Raw genomic sequence first — 12,139 nt, 5'->3', positions numbered from 1 at the left:
CCCTAGATGAAGTTTTAGTTGAGCTGTTACGTTGTGATAACACACAAAGCTCTGCATCTTTGAAAGTTATTGTATTCTCTGCTAATTTAAAAATTAATATAGGCAAATAGTATTAAACGTTTTTATATTTTAAATTCTCTTTAAGTAATTTGAATGTTGATTTTAGCTTGTAATGCCAAATATTGTTTTGTTAGTAATCCGTAATAAAGCTAGATATTGGGCTGGCTGTGGTGGCTCACACCTGTAATTCCAGCACTTTGGGAGGCCAAGGCAGGAGGATTGTTTGATGCCAGTAGTTCGAGGCCAGCTGGGGCAACACAGTGAGACCCCATCTCTACCAAAAAAGGGGGGTAGATACCTACCTTTTCCCCCTTTCTCTATTCTTCCCTTGTAGTTTGGAGCCAAATTCTTGAAAATGTTGATGTTGGCCAGAGTGGCCTTTGGAGAATAACTTCATGCTTGCTGGAAACACTGTCCTACTCTTCCGTTGTTTTCCTCGCTCCACTGTTACATCAGGTGAAGAGGGGAGATGGATTGTGGGCTATCTGGCCCACTTTCCACACTTGTGTTGGCCAGGTGGAGCGAATTCAGTTAGGGCTCCTGTTTCTAATCTTGTTGATTCTGGAAACAGAAAATGCTGGTTGGTTTGTCCTACATGCTGTGATCATTTGCAGGAAGTGAGGGCTCTGCCTTCACCATTAGCCTGTCAGCGCTCTGCTCTTTAGTGAGCGGGCAGCCGACGGGTGGTTTCCCTTTCTCAGCAGCTTCTTTAAGTGCACATGTTTTCAGCAGCAAGGAAGCCTTTCAGTCTCATCATCTCACTGCAGCAGATAAAAATGCGGTTGCCATCATTGAGAAACACCTCTGTGTGATAGTCACTTGTAATAGAAGCCGTGGCGGGCCTCCCAAGCTCCATTCTGATGTGGTGAAAGGCAGTGAAACGCAGCTTTTGAGTTCACTTTATAGGCAGGAGGAGGGGGAAGATTGTTGACCTGTAGCTTTGAGCAGTTCTTTTATTCTGTCATTAAGAATTCTATTTTATCTCCTCTTCCTATGTCAGATTTGCCATTTAGAAAACATGCCTACACTCCAAGACCAACCACCATCATATATAAATACTTAGGAACTTAGAGAGTACATTTTCCCTTTTTTACCTACTGATTTTCCCCCTCAATTTTAGGAATTAAAATTGACTTGTATTTATAATACATGAATACACAAAAATGGATGTTTTAATGCTAGTAACGCCAGGCTAAGTTGCTAGCCATGTCGCGCTGTATGTTAAAGTTTGTTTGGATGCATTCTCGCGGCGGAACTCTAAAGGTGGCTTTAGGTCTGCATCGTTCGGAAAGTCATCATCCATCAGGGTGGCTCATCCCAGATAAGCTTCCCAATCTGGAAACAAAAAGACGAGTTTTGGCTTTGGAGGCCGTGGTCCTCACTCAGACCCGTGCCTCCTGCCAGTCCTGTGCCGTGGCCCTTCCCCAGGACCTGTGTGTGCTCCTCCTCCCTGCCAGGCGGTGTCGCATGGTGTCTTCCATGGCCAGCAGCCTTCCCCTCCCACAAGTAGGCAGTACCTTTTACATATTCGTGCCTTCTGCAGCCTGTGTGGTCATGTAGTTGAATTACCAGAAAAATGTGTGTTACTGATGCATTTAGCATAAACGACCCTAGCCTATGGGTCCCGTAGAAGGTTGCGGAGGTGTGAGTCCTGGAGCAGGGATGGAAATGAGTGCGCACTCCCATCTCACATAGGCTCTGCCAGACAAGCTCCCATTAGGTGCAAAACAAGACTGTGGGCCTCGTGTATGCACGTTTGTAGGTTAGGTTTTGGTCGTCTGATTTTCATTCTTTTACTCGGAGAAAATGAGCAAATGCTTGATTTTTCCTCCAGCACGGTCCAGAAGCGTGAGCTGGTGAATCCTGCCAGCATGAAGCAGGCCCTGATTGCATCAGCCCGGAGGCTCCCCGGGGTCAACATGTTTGAGCAAGGCCACGGCAAGCTCGATCTGCTCAGAGCCTATCAGATCCTCAACAGCTACAAGCCGCAGGCAAGGTCAGTGCGCCGCCCCGCCGATGGGCTTTTCTATCCTTTGTGGGGCTGTGGGCAAGTTTCCCTCTGCACAAATTACAAGCCTCAAAACAAAGTATAACTAAACACAGAATTCTCAGGCTGCTTGGAGAGGTTTTGCTGCTGCTTCTACCAGGGTGCTGTTGGTAGAATGGGTAGCTACTTTCAAGTTACTGATGTTATCTTTAATACAAATGGTTAAAAGTAATGATTCTGAGGGTTTTTTTCTTTTGTTGTTTTGTTTTTTAGACTTTTGAAATAATCTTAGGTTTACAGAAATTTTGCAAAAATAGAGAGGAGAGAGTTGTCATGCAAGATTGGCCCAGTTTCCTCTAATGCCACCATTTCAGATGGCTGGAGTACAGCCCTTAAAACTAACATATGAACACTGACACTACTGTAATTCACCTGCAGACCACATACATCTCGCCAGCTCCTGTGGTGCTCCTATCCGGCCTGGTCCCCACTTTGTTTTCACCCTTTATTTTGAAACTATTTCAGACTGGCAGCAGAGTTTCACAGATAGTTCATGAGAATCCCTAAGTCTGTCACCCACCTTTCCCTAACCTAAACATCTTCCGTAACCGCAGTCTGAGCCTCAGAGCCTGGAAATGAACCTTGGTGTAGCACTGCCGACTGCAGATTCAGATTCAGCCCGCTGTCCCACAGGTCCTTTCTCTGGGATCCAGCGCAGGATCCCACGTTACATTTCATTGTCCTGTCTTGTTAGTCTCTTCTAATCACAGTTGGTGCCTCTGTTCTCCTTCATCTTATTACTGGTGGTGTTCATTTTCATCATTTGATTAATGTGGTCTGTCAGTCTGGGTCCTCCAAGAAACAGACGCCAAGCTAGAATGAGATGTTCAGAAGATTTGTGGGGCATGTGGTCCTCTGAAGGATAAAGAGAAGGTTGTGGAATAGGCAAGGACTGCAGTGCTGATCTGACACCAAAAAGGTAGGAAGATTGGGGAGGAAGAGGCTCGAACAGGTCTGAAAAAGTTTTGCCTGAAGGGAAATCCTTGAACCGAATTGCCTGTTGGAGGAGTCCTGTGTCCCGCAGATATGGGCCTCTGTGCTCAGTCATTGGCTGGGAGCAGCCCCAGGGGATTCATGGCTTTGGCACAGATATGGTAAGGACCCGAGGGTGGCAGCTGCAGTGTCATGTGGCAGCCTGCGGTGCTCCTGCAGAGACCTTAGCTGCTGGCCCTGTGGAGCCAGAATGGCACCTGCTAGGTGTCTCCACCATGCAGCCCCTGTGTTTCCTTTGTGACTCCTCAGTGTCCCGTGGAGGGTATGCTTAGAGATGGTCTGGTTTCTTCATATACTTCTACTCGCTCATTTTAGCATGGCTTGATGGTTCTTGCCTTTCATGATTGCTCCTGAGGAGTTTGACAACTGTGATGATTTTCTTTTTACTGTATAGTATTTGCATTGATTAATGGAACTCTGCTGGAAGGAAGAGCTGTCCTTTCTCTCCCATCTATTCAATTCTTTATATCAGTATGGACACACATTTATTTTACTCTGGATTATGGTTAATATTATCGTTTAGTTGGTTGCTCAAATTGTCCCAGAGTTGACTTTCTGGAGCTCCATCTAGTGGCCTGTCTATTCAGCATGTCTCCAGTATTTTCTGAGCACTTTCTGTCTTCTTGGCAGTACAAGGTGTCCGGTCACGCACTTCTGTACTCTAAGCGGCTCTTTCCTGATGGCCTATTCTAGTGGCATTGAGACACCAAGACCTGGTCACTCGGGGTGCTCAAAGCTGCTGTGCTCACAGTTGTTACTGCACTGTTCAGCAGACAGAGCTAGGCAGTGTATGGACATGCATACAGGCACACACATGCCTGCTTCTGTATCTGCCCCTCTGTGTATGTATGAGAAACACGAGTTCATGCCACCTCCTGATTCCACACAGTATCACAGGGTTCATTCCAGCGTTTCCCTCTCCTTGTTTCTCTCTCTCTCTCTCTCTCTCTCTGTCTCTCTGCCTCTCTGTCTCTCTGTCTCTCTGTCTCTGTCTCTTATTTACAGACGTGGTCAAGTGACCTCTGTTTCTAATTCCATTCTCCAACAGTGAGAAGCCTGGCTCTCATTATCTACAATACATTGACTTATTTGCTTAGTCCTAGTGTATATGTACTGAGCAGCTCTGGAATTGCTAATCCATGCCCTTGTGAATTTTTGAATACAGTATTTGTGATAGTGTGTTATTTTCTTTGGCCCTACAGAATATAGCTATATAGTGTTTTCTTTTTTTTTTTTTTTTTTTAATTATCTTGAGCCGGAGTTTCTCTCTTGTTGCCCAGGCTGGAGTGCAGTGGTGCGATCTTGGCTCACTATAACCTCCGCCTTTTGGGTTCAAGTGAATCTCCTGCCTCAGCCTCCCAAGTAGCTGGGATACAGGTCTCTGCCACCACGCGCAGCTAATTTTTGTATTTTTAGTAGAGACAGGGTTTCACCATGTTGCCCAGGCTGGTCTTGAACTCCTGACCTTGTGATCCACCCACCTTGGCCTCCCAAAGTGCTGGGATTACAGTGTGAGCCACCACACCTGGTTAATTCTTTCCTTGGTATCTGTTTTTCATACAGTTGGACTCATTTATTCATATTTGTATTCCTTTTTGGATTTCCCCCAGATCCTGGTTGATTACAACTTGTTATCAAGTGTGTAAAATATTACCATGGTTTTAAGAATGTGTTAGTTTGTTCTTGCACTACTGTAAAAAAGTCCCTGAGACTGGGTAATTTATAAAGAAAACAGGTTTAATTGGCTCCTGGTTCTGGCTGTACAGGAAGCATAGTGCCAGCATCTGCTTCTGGGGAGGCCTCAGGGAGCTTCCAGTCGTGGGAAAAGGTGAAGGGAAGCCAGCCTGTCACATGGCAAGAGAGGGAGCAAGAGAGCAAGGAGGTCCCAGACTTTTAAACACCCAGATCTTGCATGAGCTGAGCGAGAACTCAGCTATCACCAAGGGCATGGTGCTAAACCATCCATGAGGGGTGCCCCCGTGATCCAGTCACTTCCCACCGAGCCCACCTCCAACATTGGCAGTTACAGGTCAGCATGAGATTTGGAGGGCGCAAGCATCCAAACCATATCAGTTCCTGTTTGCCCATTCTTTCTACCAGGCTTCCACAGACCCCTTACACACATCAGGTTTGATTTTATCCTTTTTTTTTTTCCTTTCCCCACAAATGAGCACATACATAGAAGGATAGCATCACTGTGGATATTCTTTTGCATTCTGCTTTTTTCACTTAATGTCCTGGAGATCACTCCACATCAGTGCATAGAGATTCTCCTCTTTTTTTTACAGCCGTATCCTGTGAATGTACAATTGATTAAGCCACTACTAGTCTACATATGGGCTTTTACGTTGTTTCCAGTGAACTTGCAATGAAAAACCTCAGGCCTGTGTGTCTTAGTTTTGTTGGTGATGTTCATTCAGGGTAAATTCCTAAAGGTGGCACTATCGGGTCAGCATTGAGAGCATCGGGTAGTTCTGTTAGGTAAAGTGGCATTGCTGGTCTGGGTTCTGGGAGCTCTGTTAGGTAAAGTGGTATTGCTGGTCTGGGTTCTGGGAGCTCTGTTAGGTTAAGTGGCATTGCTGGTCTGGGTTGAGAGCATCAGGTAGTTCTATTAGGCATTGCTTCGTTTCCCTCCGGAAGGGTTGTGCCTGTTTGTGTTACGTGAGCAGTGTGCTTGAGTGCTGGTTTCCCCAGAGCCTCACCGATGGAATGTTCTGTCATCCTTGTTACTTTTTACAAATTTGATTGGTAGGAAATAGTATTTCAATATTGTTTAATTTGTATTTCTCTATTTATGAGTACGTTTGAACACCTAAGTCCATGTTTAAAAGCTGTTTTTTTACCTTTCTTGTGAATTGTCTGTTTCTTTTGCAGTGGGGTTTTTGGTTCCTCTTGAGAGCTCTTGAGGTGTTAGGGTTAGTAACCCCGTCAGGGGTACGTCTTGCCGGTTTTCTGCTACTTTGTCAGCTGTCTTGACTTACATGAGGTGTTTCTGCCATGCACTTGTTGTTTTCTAGTAGTCAGGTTTGTTAGTCTTCTGCCGATGCCTCTGGATTCTGAGTCCTTAGAAAGTCTTTTTCTGTACTGAGGGAGATAAAAGAGAAATTCACCTGTGTTTTCTTCTAATACTTGTTTGCTTTCTTTTATTTACTTGGGATTCCTTGATCCATTTGGATTTTATTTCTGTGTTGTTTGGAGGTATGGATCTAATTTTTTCTTTTGCCAAATGGCCACCCATTTGTTAAAGCTCTTTTGATTAAAAAGTCCCTCTTGCCCCAATGATTTGAGATACCATCTTTATCATGTACTAAGTTTTCATGTGTATTAGGTGTACCCCTGAGCTTTCCATTCTGTTTCAGTGGTCTATCTGTGCATGTACTGGTACCATATTGTTTTGATCATAAAGATTTTATAGCATGTTTTAATGTCTGGTAGTGCTAGTTCCCCCTGTAATTTTTTTCCAGTGTTTTCTTGGGTATTCTTTTTTTTTTTTTGAGGAGGCAGGGTCTTGCTGTGTGGCTCAGGCTGGAGTGCAGTTTCGTGATCTCCACTCACTGTAACCTCTGCCCTCTGGGTTCAGGTGATTCTCCTGTCTCAGCCTCCAAGTAAGTGGACTGCAGGTACACACTCTCATGCCCAGCTAATTTTTCTCTTTTTAGTAGTGACAGGGTTTTGCCATGTTACCCAGGCTGGTTTCAAACTCCTGGGCTCAAGCCATCCTCCCGCCTCAGCCTCCCAAAGTGCTGGAAATACACACGGGAGCCACCGCGCCTAGCCCTTCTTGGCTGTTATTGCGTGTTTGTTTTCTTCCTGTGAATTTTCTTATCAGCTTACTTAATTCTATGAAAGACGCTTGTTGGAATTTTTGTTGAAATTAAATCAAATTTGAAATGAACTTAGAAGTGATATTTTTATAATGCTGAGACGAAAATTTTATTTTGTCTGAGAGCAAAGGATGGATTTCCATTTGCTCAAGTCTTACGTGTCTTCCAGCAGGTTTTACAGTTGTCTTCATGTAGGTTTTATACATTTCTTGGTAAGTTTAAGTATTTAATCTTTTTGTTGCTATTGTAGATGAGGTTTTCTCTTACATCCTCTGGTTTTATTTCTATATGTTAACTTTGTATCCTGCTACCTAACTGAATGATTGTTTTAGTTTTGTTATTGCTTCTCCAGGGTTTTGCAAGTATACTAATCTTATTATTTGGAAATAAAGATAGTTTTATGTCTTCCTTTCCGACGTAAGGCTTCGTTGTTTAGTTTTGTCTAGTTGCATGAGCTGGTATCTCTAGCACAGTGTTGAACAGCAGTAGCGATAGTGGCTATCCTTGTGTCATTCCTAATCTTAGTGGAAATGCCTCGTGTTTCTCTGTTAAGTAAGATGCCGGATTTATCACTAAGGTGTATGTGTGTATGCCTATATATATATATATTTTATTGTGGCGGTAGAGTTTCTGTCCAGTGCTGTTTTTTTGACTGTTTTCATCAGGACTGTGCATTGAATTTTGTAGGCTTTTTCAGCATCTAGAAAGGTAATTATATGAATACTTTAGGTCTATTAATATATATGGTTCATGATATTAATGAGCTTCCCAATATTGAACCAATCTTGCATTTCTGAAATAAATCCCACTGGTTTTGGTGTGTTGTTTTCTTAATATGATGTTGAATTCTCTTCTCTAATAATGGTTTCTTAGTTGATTCATGTTTAGTTAGTAGTTGAATGAAACTGTTTACAGACCACAGTTGCCTGCAAAGTTTACAAGCACACTTCAGGTAGAACAGGTACCTTTGCTGATTCATACCATTGTAGTCACATGGTCAACCCATTCAGGATTTTTAAAACTAGGTTGTACTTATTTCCTTGTCTGTCTTTATTTTTTTTTTGAGATCTTTAGACTTGTGAAGGTGGTATCTATTTAGATGACCTGTGATAAGTGTTGATTGTAACTGTCTGTGAAAGTCACAGTATCCCTAAAGATACTCCATTTGGGTTCTTATATAGCAATTCATTTGACCCAGATACATGCATCTTTGTTATTACAAACTAATAAAAAATACTCCTTCTACCATAGTTGCTATTTGAAAAAGGCTGGCATCTCCTGTAATGAGGTGAAGCAGTTGGGCAGAGCTGCATGCCCACTGCACGTGGGTGCAGCTTGAGAAGCAGGATCCTGGTATGCCTGGTGCTCTCAGGGAGGCCGTCTTGGGCCATGTCTTGTCTGAAACGCTTGTCTCTTGCCTGTGTTTTCACCTGTTGGTGAAACTGTTGGAGCATAACTGACACCGCCGCTTCACCAGGAGTGATGTGAACCCGACGCAAACTCAGTTCAGACAAGGGGAAACTGAAACCAGCAAAATTGCAGGAGCACTTGTGTCAGCACTGTGACACAAATTATTTTGTCAGGGTCCCCAGCACCTCTCCCACGCCTGGTGCTTTAGGACTCATGGGACTCAGCCTGTGGTCATATTCACAGCTAAGATATGTTATAGTGGTACAGCAAGGATGGACAGCAGCTCTGTAAGGGAAAAAGATGCCTCACACAGAGGGAGCCTAGAGAAATCCAGGCGTAGCTTCCTAAGCTCTTACCTCCCTTCTGCCAGGCGGGGTCTCACGGAGCTGACCCCTTTTCCAGCAGCAGACTGCATTGACACGTGTACATGTGTGTGCCCAAGGAAGCCCTCTAGAGACTCAAGTCTGAGTTTCCATTAGGGCTGGTCACGTACTCATTCTCTATCAGTCACAACTCCCAGAGCGCCAGACTTGCAAAAGCAGAGAGGTGTTCCCCACACATCACAGTATATGTACGGACAGCAGGCTGGCAAAGAGGCCTTATCTGTGGAGGAGAGTTCCAGAGCCTAGTTCCCAGTTGCCAGCCTAGGGCAGCCCTGTAAGCAAGCCCTTCTGCTTTGTAAACTCTTTCTTGTACAGCTCTGTTGCTTTATTGTAGTTTCTCATATGGTCTACTCTAACACTGTATTCTTTATTTCAGTTTGAGCCCCAGCTACATAGATCTGACTGAGTGTCCCTACATGTGGCCCTACTGCTCCCAGCCCATCTACTATGGAGGAATGCCGACAATTGTTAATGTCACCATCCTCAACGGCATGGGAGTCACAGGAAGAATTGTAGATAAGGTGAAACTTCTCTCTGACTCGGTCTCTGACTTGATGGTGAACTTAGACACGGCCCAGACCTTTAGGCCATAGTTACTTCTGCTGAAGTTAAAAAAAGGAAAGGTTCTAGACTGAGGATGGAAGGTCACTTGAGCCCAGGATGTCAAGACCAGCCTGAGCAACAAAGTGAGACCTGTCTCTACAAATAATAAAGAAATTAGCTGGGGATGGTGGTGCGCGCTTATGGTCCCAGATATACAGGAGGCTGAGGTGTGAGGATCACTTGAGTCTAGCAGGTTGAGGCTGCAGTCAGCCAGCATCATGCCATTGCTCTCCAGCCTGGGTGACAGAGCAAGACCCTGTCTGAAAAAACAAAACAAAACCCAGAAATAGCCCTATTTCTAGGTACCAGGGCTGTTGGATATAGTGGTTTGTTATATCCTAACTCTGTTACAGAATAAGTCAGGATCGAATTAATGAAACCAGTTTTACTTTTTACATCTTGAGTTTGGTTCCTGAGTCAACTAATTATATTTGATTCTTTACAATTTCATTTCATTTCTGTTCTTCATCTGTACAATTTTGCCCCTATAATTAAAGGCCCAGTTGTAGTATTTCATTATTATTATTATTATTATTATTGAAGACAGGGTTTCACTCTTGTTGTCCAGGCTGGAGTGCAATGGCACGATCTCTCAGCTCACTGCAACATCTGCCTCTGGGTTCAAGCGATTCTCCTGCCTCAGCCTCCCAGGTAGGGAGATTACAGGTGCCCGCCACCATGCCCAGCTCATTTTTTGTATTTTTAGTAGAGTTGGGGTTTCACCATGTTGGCTAGGCTGGTCTCGAACTCCTGACCTCAGGTGATCCACCTGCCTCAGCTTCCCAGTGTCCTGGCATTACAGGTGTGAGCCACTATGCCAGCCAGTATTTTATTCTTTAATGAGTGTAGAGAGGGCTTTATGTTTGGAAGATACGGTCTTTTTTTGTTGAATACTGTTTTGTAAATTTTAAAAAACCTTACTGTGCAGACATCACAGTAATAAAAAATAGAAAAGAATAGAAAACTCACTTCCAGCCTCAGCATACTAACTTGGCTGCTTTTTTTAAAAATACTCTTTTCCATTTTATCTGCAATACTTATTTTTTGTTATTGTGCAGTTGGCAAAATTTTACAATTTTTTTGGGTAGTTCTCATTATATTGTAAACACTGAAAAATTCAGTTATATACATGGCACCAGTATACTTCTTTTAATGGTTGTTTATATTTAGAAATAATAAATCATATTTTGTTTACTATTTTTCTTTGAACTATTATGTAGTTTTCAACTATAAACATTTCACTGAATATTTTTGCATATATGGTTTTCTTTTCTTTTGAACTATTTCCTTCTAACTCCCTGGATTCGCTCCCTGACTCGGAAGGTGTGTACATTCACGGATTACTCTTGGCGCACCCTATTGGTAGGGTATGTCCCGTAGAGTATGTCAGCTTAGACTGCTGCTGGTGGGATTCAGGGGGAAGGTGTCTCCACTAGACCTTCACTGGGTGATTTGCCTTTTGAAATTGTTTTATTCCATTAGTGTTTTTAAAACTTGAGATAAATTTTACATACCATGAAATTCACCCTTTTAGGTTGTACGGTTTGGTGGGTTTTACTGTATTCACAAGGTTGTGCCAACATCTCCTTCAGGAATGTTCGCTGAAAGAAACCTTCTACCCATTATCAGTCACTCCCCGTTCCTCCTCCAGCCCTTGGCAGCCAGTCTGCTTTCTGTCTCTGTGGGTTTGCCTGCTCAACTTCTCCCTTCAATGGAATCATACCGCATCTGTCCTTTTGTGCCCAGCTTCCTTCCCTCAGCTTCAGGTTTTCAGGGTTTGTCCACGTCGTAGTGCCGTCAGCGGTGCACTGCTTCCCATGGCGGGAGTAGCACTCCACTGCGGGGTGGCCACATGGTGTTGACCCCTTCCTCTGTTGCTGGTCATCTGGCTGTTCTAGGTGGCCCATCTTTCAGCTTTAAACTTCGAGGGGAAGATGGGTGCCTTGTGGAATGTGCACTTCACTTATTTCTGGGGTGGATATCTTTGGTTGTGTTTCCTAATTGTATTTCCTCTTGTATGAGTTATATTTTCATTTCGTTGGCCCATTTTTCTCCTGGAATTGGGATTTTCTCTATCAATCCTAACAAGATCATCATGTCAGAGAGAAATTAACCATTGCTGTTTTTTAAGCAAACTGTTTCTCCAGGTGATTTTTTACCTTTATTATTACTTATTATGGTGTGTTTTTCCTTCCTTCTATAAAGTTCTACATTTCAGGTAGTTGAATTTTTATCTTTTATGACTTTTATTGTTTTGACAGATGAGAAACTTATCCTTCCAGAGATATAATAAAATTTCAATTTTATTTTTCAACTAATTGTTACATATGATTGTTAGATATTGTCTCATCTGTGTTAATTTGATATGTGTTACAAGAGATGGGCAAAAGCTTTTCACTTGCAAACCAGTGGCCCCAAGAGCATTCATTCAAAATCCTGCTTCTTCCTATTTGGGATGCCATATCCTACAGGTATTTTTCTTTTTCATACTTTTTTCTTAACACACTGGCTTACTTAAGGTGTAAGTTCTGGCTGTGTGGAGAGTGAGGGAGATGAGTAATTTGGGTTCTTCTGAAATACTGGTTAGTTGCAAGCCCTCACTGACGTCTCTTCCAGGTGGCCTCTGCTCAAGCTTCCCTGTCTGCTCTCCTCCCACCTGGAGGGTAGAAGCAGTGGTCATCTCGCAGCTGAGCCAGCCCTCCCTCCGGCCACCTGTTTCCAGCTTTAGAATGTCACTCGAGACAACTAGTGTCCCTGTCTTATTACTACTTTCAATTAATGGGATTTTTGTAAACATACAACTAATGGGATATAACTTT

General features: G+C 43.3%; 1 protein-coding gene across 5 annotated transcripts in view; it reads left to right on the top strand.

Annotated features, from left to right (window-relative positions):
* Positions 1–12,139, top strand: part of MBTPS1 (membrane bound transcription factor peptidase, site 1) — a 62,173-nt gene that overhangs the window by 31,288 nt on the left and 18,746 nt on the right. For all 5 annotated transcript variants that reach the window (XM_078357868.1, XM_002761226.6, XM_078357867.1 and 2 more), the window contains 2 exons: positions 1,895–2,056; positions 9,094–9,238. In XM_078357868.1, coding sequence (XP_078213994.1) covers positions 1,895–2,056; positions 9,094–9,238 — 307 coding nt within the window. The remainder of the gene's footprint in view (positions 1–1,894; positions 2,057–9,093; positions 9,239–12,139) is intronic.

The sequence above is a fragment of the Callithrix jacchus genome, chromosome 20, assembly GCF_049354715.1.
Source record: "Callithrix jacchus isolate 240 chromosome 20, calJac240_pri, whole genome shotgun sequence".
Taxonomy (NCBI): Eukaryota; Metazoa; Chordata; class Mammalia; order Primates; family Cebidae; genus Callithrix; species Callithrix jacchus.
Note: the sequence above shows the minus strand (reverse complement) of the source record. Positions and strands in the feature narration are given on the sequence as shown.